This window comes from Aricia agestis, chromosome 10 (assembly GCF_905147365.1).
Source record: "Aricia agestis chromosome 10, ilAriAges1.1, whole genome shotgun sequence".
Taxonomy (NCBI): Eukaryota; Metazoa; Arthropoda; class Insecta; order Lepidoptera; family Lycaenidae; genus Aricia; species Aricia agestis.
This window is the reverse complement of record NC_056415.1, coordinates 7,980,849-7,998,131: the sequence shown is the minus strand read 5'-3', so window position 1 is coordinate 7,998,131 and position 17,283 is coordinate 7,980,849. Positions and strand designations below refer to the sequence as shown.

At 38.8% G+C, this 17,283-nt stretch overlaps 2 protein-coding genes across 5 annotated transcripts in view; both read right to left on the bottom strand.

Annotated features, from left to right (window-relative positions):
• Positions 1-709: 709 nt before the first annotated feature.
• Positions 710-4,550, bottom strand: LOC121730952 (keratin-associated protein 6-2-like). The gene is made up of 3 exons (XM_042120195.1): positions 4,388-4,550; positions 1,883-2,010; positions 710-1,511 (listed from the first exon to the last, which is right to left on the bottom strand). Exons 2-3 carry the CDS (start codon positions 2,007-2,009, stop codon positions 889-891), a joined length of 750 nt encoding a protein of 249 aa, XP_041976129.1. The 5' UTR covers position 2,010; positions 4,388-4,550; the 3' UTR covers positions 710-888.
• Positions 4,551-15,574: 11,024 nt separating this feature from the next.
• LOC121731389 (collagen alpha-5(IV) chain-like) overlaps positions 15,575-17,283 on the bottom strand; it is a 72,079-nt gene continuing 70,370 nt past the window's right edge. For all 4 annotated transcript variants that reach the window (XM_042120793.1, XM_042120792.1, XM_042120790.1 and 1 more), the window contains 2 exons: positions 16,741-17,253; positions 15,575-16,409 (listed from right to left, as the gene is read on the bottom strand). In XM_042120793.1, the coding sequence (XP_041976727.1) occupies positions 15,802-16,409; positions 16,741-17,253 (1,121 nt within the window). In that variant the 3' untranslated portion in view covers positions 15,575-15,801. The remainder of the gene's footprint in view (positions 16,410-16,740; positions 17,254-17,283) is intronic.

The window sequence follows — 17,283 nt, the reverse complement described above, 5'->3', positions numbered from 1 at the left end:
ACTTACAAAATAATATTGCATAAGATATTATTTAAAACTTACTTAACAATATTTACTTAGCATTTATATTTGGTTTACAGAAAATACTTAGATATAAATACTTATACTATAAAATAGTAGCTTTACAAACTTCCAAGTTAAGTACATTCATAGTCCTTCAATTTTAAGAGTTACAGTACTATAATACAGATTACCACATAAGTAGTTACAACGTAAGTTACAGCTCTAAACAACACACAATAACACTTACATACCTACCTACTTTATTTGTCACGGCGCCTTACTCTACCTATCTATTAGAAAAAGATACATAAATAAACACCTTTGAATTTTGATTATAGTGAGGTTTAAGCAGGTAAATAAAATGTATTTAATCATCTACCTGCTTTACATAATAATATTATACTTAATTATAATTTTATTTTATAATATTTCTGGTTTTGGATAATGGTGGAGGCCGACTTACGGCGCCCCTCTTGGCCGGAGCACACTTTGGAAACCCCTGCTTTAGGGTGTTATGAGGCTTCTATTATATAGATTATAGAGTCCGCTGTGAAAGTAGCAGCGCTGAAAGAGTAACTTTTTACTTTTGTATCGGAAAATTCATGACGCTCGGCCGCTCGTCCTTACAAATAGAAATTACCTCCTCCTTTTTGGAAGTCGGTCAAAAAAAATTGTTCTTCCAGTGCTAAAACTTTCACAGTGAACTCTATATAAAAACATACACACCGTAAAGTAGATAATATTATCACTTATGTTTGTCCAACCTGTACTGTACTACTTACTGCATACTCGGAGAAACTAGACGCAGCTATTTTTCATTACACCTATTTTTTTCGTAGGCTGTGTTTCTTATGTGACTGAACGATCGGTGGTCCTAAAGTATTTCTATCTACGCGAATATCCTCTGTAACCAGTGACTAGGCTGGGCGTGATGCCGTTATTGTAAATGTTACCCCTATCGTGGTATCCGTAACCGAGATGACCAGCGCCCTGGTAGCTTGGGTTGTTGTAACCGTAGTACGAGTTCAAACCACCGTTGCCTCCGTAACCGCCGTAACCTCCATATCCGGCCGATCCGTAACCGGCTGCACCGGATCCGTAACCGGATGCAACGGATCCGTAACCAGCTGCACCGGATCCGTAACCGACTGAACCGGATCCGTAACCGGCTGCACCGGATCCGTAGCCGGCTGCACCGGATCCGTAACCCCCGTACCCAGCTGCACTGTCATAACCTCCATATCCAGCACCGGATCCGTAACCTCCGTTTCCGGCAGAGCCGTATCCGGATGAACCGTAACCGGAGTAACCGCTGTAGCCGGTGTCTATGCTATTGATATTAGATCCGTAACCGGAATATCCTTTGTGTCCGGAATATCCGTTATAGTCAGCGCCGTAACCGCCACTTGAATATCCGTTTCCTGGATACAGATTCGATCCGTAACCCGTCACTGAGTACTGGTATCCACCCGGATTGCTCCCACCCCAGTTTGAATATTGACTTGAATCTGGAATGGAAAGTGTTTTTTTTTTTTGTAAAACAACGACTAATCTGCGCAATGGTAAGTGATACAAAATAAGTATTTTTTCCAGAATAGTTGTTTGAATAGGAGCAATAGGTAACCGTAAGTAGATAATATGTTTCATAGGTTTACGCCAAAATACGACATTTTATAATGCACTTGTATGCCAATAAGGTTCGTTGTTCTTTCAGATGTCTAGCTATAGCGGTTCTTGGGTTACAGCCTGGAGACAGACAGACGGACGGACGTACGGACGGACAAACGGACACGGGACAGACATCGAAGTCTTAGTAAGTAATAGAGTCCCGTTTTTACCCTTTGGGTACGGAACCCTAAAAAAATGAATAAGTACTTACAAGTACTGGCTGCTTCTTGTAAACTCTCTTTGGTTTTAGTTTCGGCGACATTTTTGGTTCTGTCCGGAGCGCCGCTCGCTACTCCCAGCATGAAGATGAGACAATTTAACGTTGATATTGACTTCATTCTGTAAATCGAAAATCAATGATTGAGTCGAGGCACCTTCGCCAATAAAATACGATACGATCTGTATCAGCAGGCAAATGTAATGGAGGAAACGAGAGAAACAAAATAGATAGAGTTTGGTAACCGTTTGTCTTATATCATTTACCTACTAAGTGAAATTTTTTACTAGATTTCTAATATCTCAAAATTAATTTTAAACGTAGGTACTTAATTGAATAATATTTAGCAGGTTCGAAGATAATGTTTTAAGTGGTGGTGAAAGTTTGAACACTTAGATAATAGATAGGTTTGCGTGTGCTCAAGTTTCTTTAGACTTTAAGATCTTATGTACATAATATTTTATACATCTTATGTACAAAATATTATGATTTATGTACAACGTCAAGTTTTCAAGAAACCAGCATCCACAAACAAAAAAACATTTTTTCTTTTAATGACAGACATTAGCTGAGTAGTTACCTATATGACAAACAAAAGATCTTTAGGTAGATAAGACGTTATAATTGCTAGTAATTAGTACTACTACTCGTATGCCCGTGCTACTTCCGAAGGTAACATACAACAACGGGACGCTTACACAAGGTACATATTACATACTGTGAACATAGTTTATGTTACCAATTCTAGGTATATCTAATATCTATACAGGGTGTAAGAAAAATAAGTGATAATAATTTAGGGTGTGTACGTGTTCCTTGTAGAGAGGTTACTGTGAAAGTAGCAGCGCTGAAAGACCAAATTTTTTTTTCACTTTTGTATGGGCAAGCGCCCCAGCGTCAAGAGTTTCTCCATACAAAAGTGAAAAAAATTTTGGTTTTTCAGCGCTGCTACTTTCACAGTGAACTCTCTACAAGGAATACGTACACACCCTAAATTATTGTCACTTATTTTTGTTACACCTTGTATAAGTAAGTATATAAAATTCTCGTGTCACAGTGTTTGTGCGCGAACTCCTCCAAAACGTAAACAGATTTTAATGAAATTGAGAACAGCTGTTTTTATTTTTTATCTACTTTTTATAGGTCGGCAACGCACCTACAGCTCTTCTGATGTTGCGAGTGTCCATGGGCGACGGTAGTTGCATTCCATCAGGTGACCCGTTTGCTCGTTTGCTCGACCCCTTATTTCATAAAAAAAGTGATAAGTACTAGAAATAATTATGTATACCTATACTTATTACTTACCTACCTATGGCAAAACAACGTTTGCCGCGTCAGCTAGTTAGTCCACATAAAATTATAAATGAGATTGAGTAGGTATGTCCGTCTGTCCAGAATATGGAACACTTGACAAATAACAAAACTGACTGATGACTGACTTCCAGGTTAACCGTGGAAACTGGAAATCTCACCTGCCTCTGTAGCTTCTAGACAAACTATAAAATTAGGCCTAGAATAACTCAAAACATTTCAATTTTCATGTTTAAACTGAACTGGCTGAACTTTACGCAAAGACACGATTTTCGGTAAGTAAATGTTTTTGGGGTGATCCGTGATTCTATTAGGCTTGCTAAAATCCTTAAAAATATTTTAATAGAGTACCAAGAGGTAAGCTGCTGGAATCAAAATAGAAAGTTCAAAGTTAACTACTTGCTGAAGAAATTCGAGCACTTGCTCTGCGTGGTAAGTAGTGGTAAGATCAGGTCCCCCGCTACCATAATATGTGCAATGTGTGCAATGCACACGGGCGCCATCCTGTAGAGGCGCCAAATTGCCATCTTTAGGGGCGTCAAAACCAAGGTCCCAAAAAATTTGGCTAAAGGGGCGCCAAAACCCTTTTTTTGCACACAGGCGCCAGTAGCCCTTACGGGGGCCCTGGGTGAAGAGAACCTAATTATGTATCGTTTTTAGGGCTGCTTTATAATTAAATAAATGAAGATATTAGAAAAAAGTAATAAAATGTACTTAATAAGGTATAAATTAAAAACAAAAAGAGGCGATCGCTATTCGCGATAGTAATAAAACGAACATTTTAGTTTTCTACTCGCGAATAAACCGTAAAAATGCATACGCTGCGGTTACGTGAAATTTTCTACAAAAGCTTTTATAAAAGGTTTTCATATTACTTAATTCATTTCACTTTTATGTAGAAAATAATATTATATTGTCACATATTTAAAAAAATATTTAATGTAAGTACTTATATTATTTTATTTAATTAAATTTAAAGTTAAAATGTACCTAGTTTAAATTTATTATTGGGTGCTCAATATTTTTTAAACATTAATTTGCACTTTATTAATAATAATATATTTTATTACTGTTTATTTAATTATTTAAATACTTAATATTAAAATGTCGCTCAATATTTTTATCATTGTGTGCTTAATGAAAAATTTGAATTAAAAAAGAACGTGTTCCAAAAATGAATAAACTCACTTGTCACCGATGAGACGTTGGTCAGTATCGTGCGCGGATCTCAAGATGCGCTGTCCATGCGTGCGCGCCGCGGTACCTTTATAAGCCGTGGGACTTTTTGTCTTATTGACAATGCTCACGGAGGTAATGAGTCCGTTTGTAAGCAGCCTGTCCTTCCATGAAGATGACGCAGACCAATTTTAGCATTACAATGTATCGTTCTATAATAAAACCTCAATGCTGCAAGTTCATAATGACACTCTTAGAGCGGACTTGTGAATTCGGAAGTTAAAATGAGTTCATCATAACAGTGGTGAGGCATAGAGATATATCAAGGCAAGGTGTGAAGCAGTTTTGTGTATAACTATTACGATTGGTGTGACTTACGCGCTTACGGAATACGCTAGAAATGAGCAACGGATAGCCTGATAGGCTAAGTACCAGGCTATTTGTCTGGTGCATAAGCGACCACCAGCTTAGTGCTTACAGTAATTATAGTAGTTGGTCGCTTATTCTGCCGAACCGAAATTCAGCGATCCACAACTCACAAATTACGCTCGTTTGGCTTCACCCTTATAGTTTCGGTCTGTCCGTCCGTCTGTCTGTTCGCGGTTTTGCTCAGAGACTATAGGACCTACAAACATGTGATTTAGCATGAATGCACATGTAAATGATGCCGACAAAATGGTACATGAAATCTTAAAAAAAAATATTTTTTTAAATGGTACCTTCTCTACACATCAAGCGGGGATGAATTATAGGTTTATAAAAATATTATGGTTTTTTTTAAATATTATGAGATATATATTCAATATATTCATAGATCATTTTCCGATTTAGAGATCCGTTTGTGAAATATTAAGTTTTAAAGTTAAAAAAATCGTTAGAGTCCAGTGTCCCCCCCTTCTACCAGCTAAACGGCTGCTTCTGGAAATGTAAAAAAATTCACGGGAGTAGGAATTATGCTGAACTTAAAAGGAAACTATCACGGCTAAGAAGACTTCATAAGTTTTTTGAGTTACTTATAGTCGATCAACTAAAAAAAATGTATTCGGCGAAGTATATAGGAACTTTTCGTTCAAATTCCTTTGAACGTAACTGAGATGATGTTGTTACTTGTTACTTGTTAGGTAGTAGTATTAAACACGTTATAAATGTACATTCATTGATCATACAAAAATTATCAAAAGCTAGTGATACTACGGAATCGATAATACGGATATGATATTCTTTTATATAAAAAGGCCTAGATATCTAATTTTAGTCCACTGAAGCCAGACTTTAGAATACCAGTGATACCACCATCTTGCCATTCAGATAACCCAATGTTTCAAAAGGCCCAATGATATGAGTAAAGTTTTGGAGACCATATAAAAAACCGGCCAAGTGCGTGTCGGGCCACGCGCAATGACGTGACATTTTTGAAGGACCCCTCAAAAAAGGAATGAATTGTCTCCATGCTGGAGACTGGAGGCTGATGACATTTCGAAACCAATTTATGTATCGCTCGCGGAGGGTTCCGCGGAGCAAACTTTGGGTATGCTGTATGGCTAAGATAGGCGATCAAAGCAATTGTTACTTGTTACAATTTCAGGACTTTACGTCAGTAAAATACCCTACTTACAAAAAAGTTAATAAGCGTAATACACGGAACTGTGATCTTCAATTTGAAATCGGTGAAATGATTGTAATGAGTAATGACGTTCCTACGGTTGGCTGACTAGAGGACGTGTCCACAAGGTCACTCATGTATTGTTTCATTTTGAGAACTGATGATAAGCTACCTATAAACGTTAACAATAGTAACTTTATTCTAGGATTGCGTTTCACGTTCCGGGTATGCATATTTAAAACGTAAAACGTTAATATTCATATCTTATTAACATATTTCGTTGCGGAAATCCGGTGAAAAATGAAATATTGCTTAAGACTGACAGTTATTATTTTCTCATGATCGTGTTCAGTATGAATTTAAGGCCGGCCGCATACATACGTTTTCCGTATGCGATTCCCGAATTAGTTTTCCGTATATGGAAATCCGAATGCACGGAAACAGTAGAAAATACATTAACAGCTGCACACGTTCGTCTTTCTCAGTACGGAACGAATTCCGCACGTATTTTTCAAGTTCAATACTGGCGCGTTCGCGCGTGGTAATACAAATCGGCCAAGTGCGAGTCGGACTCGGGCACGAAGGGTTTCGTACTGTTATAGAGCAAACAATAAACATATACAGTTCTTGTATGGGAGCCCTCTTAATTTTTTATTTTATTTTAATATTATTCTTAAATATTGAAGTACACATATAATTAAGGCCTTTGTGAAAATATCAAGTGGCTACCTATTGCCATTATTGATATCGAGCGAAAAAGGCCAAAAAATCACGTTTGTTGTATGGAAGTGCCCTTTAAATATTTATTTTATTTTGTTTTTAGTATTTGTTGTTATAGCGGCAACAGATATACCTACACAATCTGTGAAAATTTCAGAACTCTAGCTATAGCGGTTCTTGAGATCAGCCTGGAGACAGACAGACGGACAGACAGACATCGAAGTCTCATGAATAGGGTCCCGTTTTCAGCCTTTGGGTACGGAACCCTAAAAACAAACGTGTGCACTGTGCGCTAGTGTTTACCTTCCGATTCAACATTCCGCATTAGGAAAACGAATACAGAAAACGTGCGTATGCGGCCAGCCTAAATATAGGCTTTTTCCGTTGAATATAATCTAAGTAGGTTTATTGTTAATTGTATTTATTCACTTTACTAAATACTATGCTAACTTATTTAATGAAATATAACTATGTAGACATTAAAATTATTATTATTGTGTATACTTAGGTACATAGTTAACTTACGGTCGCACTTAGACACATTAATAATAATAATAATAAGGGGGTGAAGCCGATACTTCCTAGTTAGTGTCCCCGGGCAACACATGGGTGCGCCACCTCGTCCTCTACGGGTGAGGCACTCATGTGGCGAATCGTCGGTTCTTTCTTTCTCTCCGCTATCTTTTCATCACCTTTTTATTGTTCAATTCTTGTTTTGGTATCGTTTTAGGTTTTTATTTGGTTAACTATTTTTTCACCTCCTTTTATTCCTCTCATACTATCTTTCATTTTTGGTTACCTCTTGTGCAAGTAGTAGAAAGTATATATAATAACTATTTATGAAATGCGACTACGTAACAGATATATACCCCAGGCGGGTACCGAAGCGAAAAGCGACGGAGAATCCCGCCCCGGGCCTTCAGGTCCGGGCTGCCCCTCGTATTCTGGGGGGGGCAACGAGTCGCGCCAGTCTGCCCAGCCCAGAGCTGTTGCAGACCAAAGTTATCATCGCTCACCAAGTTCATCACCTACAGTATCATTATTCTCATCAGCTCCATCGTCTCCCCAGTCTTTCGCTGAAATATATAAATCATTCTCTTCATCTAACTCATCAAATTCGTCATCTCCGATACGGGTCGAAGATGTTGTGCAGGAGGCTCCAACAGCTGAAATTGCTGCACCCATCCAAGGCAAAACATGCAAACGAAAAACATGGACAAAAGACATGAATATTTTCATTATGCATCATTATTTTATCTTGACTAAACTAGAAACCAATATGAGGTCTTATTTAACACCGCTACACTCATTATTCATTTCAAAATATCCCGAAATGGAAGCAACTAAACAACGAATAGGTGATCAAAGACGTGCAATTACATACCGCAACCTGCTGACAAAAAAAGAAATCGTAGACATTAAAGAAGAAGCAAAACAGTTCATACAGAGACAAGAACAATTGCCAGACATGAACACCAACTTGCATCAAACACCACCACGCAGAATGCAATGGTCAAGCGAACTTAACGAACTCATCATAAAAACTTACTATAGAATCACAAAACTAGAAACGGACCTCACTTCATATAGACCACTTTTACACCAAGAAATAATTTCTAAGTGCCCCGAGCTTGCGCACCTGTCTGTCCAAAGAATAGCAGATCAGCGTAGGATCATCATCAACAATAAACTTTTGTCTCTAGATCATATTAACCGCATAAAAGAAGAAGTAAAAATGGAACTAAACTATAACACAGATACGCTCTTTTTAGAAGAAACACAAAGCGAGGCAAATGTTGATTTTTCACAGACACAATTGCTAACCCCTGAATTAAATAACTATCAAGAAACACTAATAGATACTAATAATGCAGAACCGAGTAGCATATATGTTAGTAATTTACCCGCTGAAATAGTTACACAACTGGAGGAAATGTTAATACAGACTATTGATGAATTTAAAGAAGTTGACCCCACAAAAAGACCTTATATCCCGAAATTAAAAACATCTAAAAAATTATCAACTATTGTAAATCACCTAAACTGTAACACAATACCAAAGATGCTTAACTCAGATACAGATTTTAATACATTACAAACTATCATCTATAGCGCAGCTTATACAACAGTGAAATTTAATGGTGCTAAAATAATTAGGGACATTGATAAAATTAATAAAAAGGTTGAAACTCCATCGTGGCAAAAACGATTAGAAAAAAGAATAGGAAATTTAAGAGCAAATATAGGTAGACTCAGCCAATATTTGAGAGGGACTCGATCAAATAAATTAGAAAAACACATACAAATTATTAAACAACAATTTAAAATTCACTCCCAACACGAAACCCAAAACACAGAAATCTCACACTTCCTTGATACTCTAAAACAAAAACTTAATACATTGACCAACCGGCTAAGAAGATACAAAGAAACCACAAACAGGAAGAGACAAAATAAAGAATTCTACTCTAATGAAAAATCTTTTTACAGAAAATTAGCTGGACAGGAAAATAATGATCGGACAGCAAACAAAACTTTACCGACTCCACAAACTTTACAAGAATTTTGGACAAAAATATGGTCAAAGCCTATAGAACACAAACGAAATTACTCAATAGAAGGAGAAAAAGAAAAACTTAAAAATGTAACGGAAATGAAATTTGAAAAAATAGGGATAGATCTACTAAGAAATGTAATAGCTAAGACTCATAATTGGAAAGCTCCGGGCTCCGACAATATACACAACTTTTGGTATAAAAAACTCACCTGCACTCATTACCTTTTAGAGCAACATATTAACAAATTCATACATTCACCCGATGAAATGCCACACTACATAACACAAGGAATAACCTATATGCTACCTAAAGATCAAGTAGATACCGAAAACCCAGCCAAATATCGTCCTATTACATGCCTCCAGAACATATACAAAATAATCACGTCATGCTTAAGCCAATATATATACAAACACACAGAAGACCATAACATTTTAGCCGAAGAACAGAAAGGATGCCGCAAACATAGTCAAGGATGCAAAGAACAGATCACAATAGACGCCGTAGTCTCGAACCTAGCGCATAAAGAGAAGCGAAACATACACACCATGTTTGTCGATTATAAAAAAGCGTTTGACTCTGTACCACACTCATGGCTCATATACATTTTGGAACACTACAAGATACATCCACTCATCATCAACTTTTTAAAAAACATAATGTCACGATGGAATACCAAATTAAAAATTAGTGCCGATGGTAAGACTGCCGAAACAGATTTAATTCCCATAAGGAGAGGAATCTTTCAAGGCAATGCCTTAAGCCCTCTATGGTTCTGCCTAGCACTCAACCCGCTTTCATCTTTGCTCAATACCACCGAAATAGGATTCACAATTAAGCAGAACTCACTACAGGCCCGTATCACTCACCTTATGTACATGGACGACATTAAGTTATTTGCTAACTCAATTGATGAATTGCCTAGCCGATATAACTCAAACATTCTCAAACGATATCGGTATGGAATTTGGAGTAGACAAATGTAAGATACAATCAATAAATAAAGGAAAAATAGAACAGACCTCATATGAACTAGAAAATCAGCAAATTATAGGACCGGTAGATCAAGCAGAAGGCTATAAATATCTAGGTTATCATCAAACACAGACTATACATCACAAAAACACAAAAAAGATACTTCGTGAAAAATTTAAATGTAGAATACATAAAATATTACATACACACCTCAACACACATAATACAATCAAAGCCATTAACACCTTTGTCATACCAATACTTACGTACTCTTTCGGAATCATTAAATGGAGCAAAACCGACCTTAAATCATTGCAAACGACAATAAACACGGCATTAACAAAACACAGAAAACATCACCCAAGAGCCTGCGTCCAAAGGTTGACTCTGCCCAAAATAGAAGGAGGTAGAGGACTAATCGATATCACAAACCTACACAACAAACAAATAACTCTGCTTAGAACATACTTTTACAACCGCTCACAACACTCACCAATTCACAACACCATATGCCAGTCAGACTCATTCACACCACTCATGCTTGCAGATCATACTAAACATATCACACTTATCTCGAAGCAACAGAAAATCGACGCATGGGCCCAGAAGTCTCTACACGGCCGCCATCGTATGGATTTAACCAGCAGTAATGTTGACAAAGAAGCGTCAAACATGTGGTTAAAGAGAGGCGAGCTGTTCCCAGAGACCGAAGGATTTATGGTGGCAATCCAGGACCAGATCATAGACACCAAAAATTATAGAAAATATATCATCCGGGATCGCGGGGCAGGCAGCGATCACTGCAGACATTGTCACCGACAACCTGAAACTATCCAACACATCACCGGCTCTTGCCCATCCATCACCCAAACAGACTACAAACACAGACACGACCAGATAGCAGCTATCATACACCAAAAACTCGCACTCAAACACAACCTCATTACAGAAAAAACGCCTTACTACAAATACAATCCACAAATCATACTCGACTCACCTGACTACAAACTTTACTGGGACAGAACAAGACCGTGCATCACAACAGACCAGATATAACACTCCATGACAAACAAAACCGAACAGTCTACCTGATAGACATCGCTATACCCAACACACACAACCTCACAAGCACCCATACAAATAAAGTAACTGAATACACCGATCTCACAATAGAAATAAAATCACAGTGGAAAGTAAACTCAGTCAAAACCGTACCCATAATTATTTCAACCACTGGCATCATACCGAAAACATTACATACGTCCCTCAAAACACTCGACATTCATCCACTCACGTACATCACCTTACAAAAAGCGGTCATTCTCAATACATGCCGCATCGTTCGTAAATTCCTATCAATTAATGATTAAACTGTTCCATCACCTGAAGTTGCTTGGCCACAAGCCCGCAACTTTAGTACACCCCGCAAGGGAGAAAAGAAATATTTAAAAAACATAATAATAATAATAATACTCCCCACACCGGTTACGGTGACGGTGGCCGGTTTCATTGAAACCAGACCAGGTACGCAGGAGTAATTTTATAGTGCCCAAGTGTGTGCGCAGTACACAAGAGCACTCTCTATTCCTTTACTCTCATAACCCAGTGGGACGGAAGACCGACCGACGACTGGCGAGAGATCAGGCGCAGGACCGACTTTTTACATGCCCATCCGACGCATGGATCATCTTACTTGTCAGACAATCAGGTGATCAGCCTGCATTGTCCTAACCAAACTTGGAAATAACATGTTTCCAACGCGGGATTCGAACCCACGACCTCCGGAGTCGAGAGCGACGCTCTAACCACTAGACCACGGAGGCGTTAAAAGTAAAAGTTTTTTTTTTTAGACACATTAAAGTGATTATGTAACTAGAACCTAATGAAGAGTGTAACAAAATTGTGTGGGGTTTATGTAAATTTTCCTATACCCATAATAACCTATTTAATTAACTTAGATTTAAGAACTAAGTAGTTAATTGAAGTAATATTTCCAACGTGAACGACAGTCGACAGCATATTTAGTACCTATAAGGAAAGTTATTTCAGCGCTAAAATTTAGTAGAGCAAAGAATTTGTAGCGTAGCATCATGAAGCTCTACAGGGTTATAACAAAAATAAGTGATAATACTTTAGGGTGTGTACGTGTTCCTTGTAGAGATTTCACTGTGAAAGTAGCAGCGCTAAAAGACCAAAAATTTTTTTCACTTTTGTATGGGGAAACTCGTGACGCTCGGGCCCTTGCCCATACAAAAGTGAAAAAAATTTTTCGTCTTTCAGCGCTGCTACTTTCACAGTGAACTCTCTACAAGGAACACGTACACACCGTAAAGTATTATCACTTATTTTTGTTACACACTGTATATTAGCTTCATGCGTAGCAAACATAGCGTCCGGTGTCCCCTATATCTTAGAGGTCTTTTGATACTGAAAAGTGATGATGATATGGCAATAGCTACTTTAGTTTTAATACTGTTGTTAGTATGTAGACGTACGTTAAATTTCGGACTAACTAAAAACAAACCTTTATATTCTTAAACTCAGAATCACACACAGACGTAAAGTTATTTTTACCTGATGGCTGAGACCTATACACTAATATAATATATTCTGTGCCTATACATTAATACATAACTCCCACACCGGTTTTAGTGGCGGTAGCTGGTTTCATTGAAACCAAGCCAGTTATGCAGGAGTAATTTTATAGTGCCCAAGTGTGTGTGCAGTACACAAGAGCATTCTCTATTCCTACTCTCATACGTTATAACACAGTGGGACGGAAGACGTCGATACGACTGGCGAGACATCATGTTTAATGTTGTTACCATGTTTCCAACAAGGGAATCGAACCCACGACCTCCGAGTCAAGAGCCACGCTCTGAACCGTGCTCTGAACCACTAGAACACGGAGGCATGATACCTATATATTTTACTCTTATTGTTGAGATATCATACAGCCAGCTGCACTCTTAGTTTTGTTTTATTATTACTATCGTTGAAGTTAGGACACATAGATGTAGGACAAACATGTTATTGTAATGTACGTCGCACGGCGTTAAGGCGGGAAACAACGCCGGTGACCCGTGAAAACACATGTGAGTCATGGTCATACGTTACTTTTAAACAAACACTTCGCCGACCTTAATAGCAGACTGCTACAATACTGCTATTAGCAGTATTGTAGTATGACATAACTGTTTTTCCTTAGAATATAGCTCTGCTTTTGACAGAATAGGAAAAGCTTTAATTACTAAAAGGAAACATCTTTAAAGTAGTAGTAATTTATTTAGTAGTAGCCGGAATCTTATATGAGTAGAAGACCGAATTCCTTCCCAATTGTATCATAATTATTGAATATTTGCAAATTCAAATCTTTGAAGATACAAATTCATAATATTATTGTTTTTATTATTATATTCGTATTGTAAATACCTAGCATATTATGTTTATATGCTAGGTATTTAGAATACGGAATTAAGGACCTAGAATTACGGAACCGCTATTAATAGATCCCAAATAAAATCACTAATGTATGCATGGCGCAGTCGTTGCGAAGGTTTTGCTACCACAAAAGGATCTCTAATCTTAAGAATTATGACTTCGATTTCATTTATTACTCATTGTTATGAAGTTGTTTTTATTTAATAGTAAGTCGTAATTAATGAGTCAACGATATATTTTATAACTGTCAACAATCTGCATTGCTTATTGAAAAAGCCTGGTGTAACTCATTTAAAGTTGTAATCATGGGCGTACCCAGGTTCTGGGCCAGGGGGGGGGGGGGGGGGGGGGGCAAAATACCCAGGTTCTGGACCAGGGGTGGCAAATTACCCAGGTTCTGGGCCAGGGGGGGGCAAATCAGATTTTTTATAAGCTAGGTGTTTATAAAGAATCATCATCATCATCATCATCATATCAACCTATAGTCGTCCACTGTCGTCCTTTATAAAGAATATAAATTTATAATTTTTAGTTGTAAAAATATTGTACTTATTGCAAACAAATGGCAAAAATTAGTTATTTTTGAATTTTATAGATAAAAGTACTAGATAATATACTTAGTAGGGACGTCAACATGATCCAGGGAAGCTGCCCCCCCCCCTGCCCCCGCCCCCCCGGTACCCCCCCATGGTTGTAATGACTTCGGAGTATCTATCTATAGGTTCTCGAGCCGTTCAATATTGTTTGTATGAAACTCCCACTTTGGTAATACGTGCATACGTTAGGTTGACGCCTGGTTGACGGCGAGGCGAAAGGCGATACGGTGACGATCCCTTTCCGAGTTGATATTGTGTGCTGTGACCTTATAACTCCTATAAGAGCTATTACTTTACTTTATGTCGTCGGTATAAAATAGCCTGCCTGCCAAAGGATTAAGAGGTAAAATAACTGTCTGGTCTGCTGGTACGCAAATCCGGTGGCCTGGTGGAAACAGGTAGTTATATTCCTACGTAAATGATAGAGACAGAAAAGTGACAAATATATTTGTCACTATAGTGTTGGCTGTTTGCAAAGTTCTGTCGTTAACTGCCACATATACAGAGACGAACATTAATTACTTAACTGTAATTAAATGAAGATTTTGACATGTCCCCACACATTATCTGTCAAACTCTTCATTAAATTAAATCATTAATCGTCAGACGTCTCTGATTGCGGCCGTAAGGCCCGTAAGGTTTTGCCTACAATATGTTTTTCATACTGCGTGGTTGTTTTCCCGCATTAAAATGATTCTATCTTAGTAGTACAATAATAGATTTATGAAGTTTTTATTTGTTCAAATCATAAATAAAATTCGGCCGGTTCATAGCCGCTCGCGCCTATCGGCATAAAGTTGCCATAGTACGTCATACAAAATATTTTTTATTTTCAAAAAATAACATGCATGATTCTATAGTACTTACTACTAATTACTATAGGTACTTAAATCGTTCTGCTGCGGGAAAACAACCACTAAAATGTCACTTTGTATTTTTTACGTAGTTTTAATTGACTCTATTGTGATCAAAAACGCATTGTGATGGTGATCGTCATGGTTAAAAATATAACATACTAGAAGACGTCCGCAACTCCGTTGCGCCAAAATTTGTTTATCGCGCCGGAACCGTACATTTTTCCGGATAAAAACTATCCCATGTCCTTTCCCGGGACTCAAGGTATCTCCATGCCAAATTTCAGCAAAATCGGTTCAGTGGTTTAAGCGTGAAGAGGTAACAGACAGACAGACAGACAGACAGACAGACGGACAGACAGACAGACACACTTTCGCATTTATAATATTAGTATGGATTTTTGCTACTTTCTGCTAATAAGGCCGTAAAAATGGGGATTAAAAGTCTTAAAAATTATATATTCGTTTATTTACATGTAAAATGTATTAAAAATACAAAAATGTTTCGATTTCGCTGTAACAACACGTTGTTTTTCAACTCAATTTTAGTACTATTTTATACAATATCAAAATAAATATTAAATTATCAAGTCTCAAGCGCACAATTTCGAACTCGTCCAAGATTTCGTGTCAGACGTTCTCAAAATTGTTTTCCACACCTTTAATTCGCTAATGAACACTATCTTTTCTCGTTTTCGTTCTTCTTTTCGCTCTTTTTGGTGTCTGCTCTCGCGGCAGTCACTATCTCGTCCGCCACGCGGGGATGTACCCGTATCCTCCTCAGAGTCTTTCGGGGCGGTTTGATCTCGTTCTTGAGGACGTTCTCGAGTTGGGGCAGCGTCGTTATCTCCTGGAAGTCTTTGAAGCTGATGCTTCTGCCGCCATTTATTCTGTTGAAGTACTGGTAGATGTCGTTGTTGCGGGCCTGGCACTGGGCGCAGTTGTATGGCACGGAGACGGCCTCGGGGAAGCTCTGCTGCACCGTGTTCGCCTCCGTCCTGTTGCCGGGGCAGAAGGGCACGAATAGCACGGGAATGTAGCCGAGTATTCCGAATGGGGTGTAGCCCGGGTTGTACGAGGCCACGGCGGTCGGCTGGTTCTGGGGGCCTGGTTGCTGGCTGTCGGTCCCGTTCTGTCCGGGATTCACCAGGTAACAGGGACATGAGGTGGGGCTCGGTACTATCGGGAGGGGGAACGGCATCACGTATATCGGGAACGGTGGCATTTGACCTGGGGGTACGTACACGGGAGGTTGCACACCCGTGCCAGCCGGTTGCGAATCAGGACCTGTAATAAAATAACCAGTTATTGTTGTAATTACTATTTCAAGAATAATGATGGTTTAAGTTTCCGATGGTGGAACGTGGTGAATATCCGACCTATTGGGTTCCGAGAATAAAAGAAGAGAGAGTGCTTTAATTTACATAAATATGTAAATTAAAGCACTTGTTTTTGTAAATAAAAAAGTTGTATTTGTAAATATGTAAATTCAATCCCAAAATGTAAGCAAATCCTAAATGAAATCACCGTGGCAAAAACAAACATGCTGCAAAAAAAAAAGGTTACAAGTTAAAAAAAACCTATGAATACAAAAATTAAAAACAGACAGTCAACGTACCGTTTGGCCCAGGGTATCCTGGTTGTCCTGCGGGGCCTTGTGGTCCTGGTTGTCCTGCTGGTCCCTGTGGTCCTGGTTTTCCTGCTGGTCCCTGTGGTCCTGGCTGTCCTGTTTGTCCGGGTTGATTAGGGTTTCCTGAAGGTCCAGGGTATCCTGGCTGGCCAGGTTCGCCTACAGGGCCTTGTGGTCCAGGTTGACCTGCTGGTCCCTGTGGTCCCGGTTGTCCTGGTTGTCCGGGTTGATTAGGGTATCCTGGCTGTCCTGGTTGACCTCCTAGGCCAGGTTTTCCTGGCTGTCCTGGCTGTCCTGCAGGGCCTTGTGGTCCAGGTTGTCCTGATGGTCCCTGTGGTCCTGTTTGTCCTGGTTGTCCGGGTTGGTTAGGGTATCCTGGCTGTCCAGCTTGTCCTGCGGGGCCTTGAGGTCCCGGTTGTCCTGCTGGTCTCTGTGGTCCAGGCTGTCCTTGTTGTCCCGGTTGAATAGGGTATCCTGTAGGTCCAGGGTATCCAGGCTGTCCAGTCTGTGCTGGTTTTCCTGGCTGTCCTG

Bases quoted from the DNA above. Each gene is read 5' to 3' on its own strand.
- LOC121730952 (XM_042120195.1), bottom strand. From the start codon at position 2,009: ATGAAGTCAATATCAACGTTAAATTGTCTCATCTTCATGCTGGGAGTA. The intron at 1,512-1,882 runs GTAAGTACTTAT...TTTCCATTCCAG, and splicing joins ACAAGAAGCAGCCAGTACTT to ATTCAAGTCAATATTCAAAC.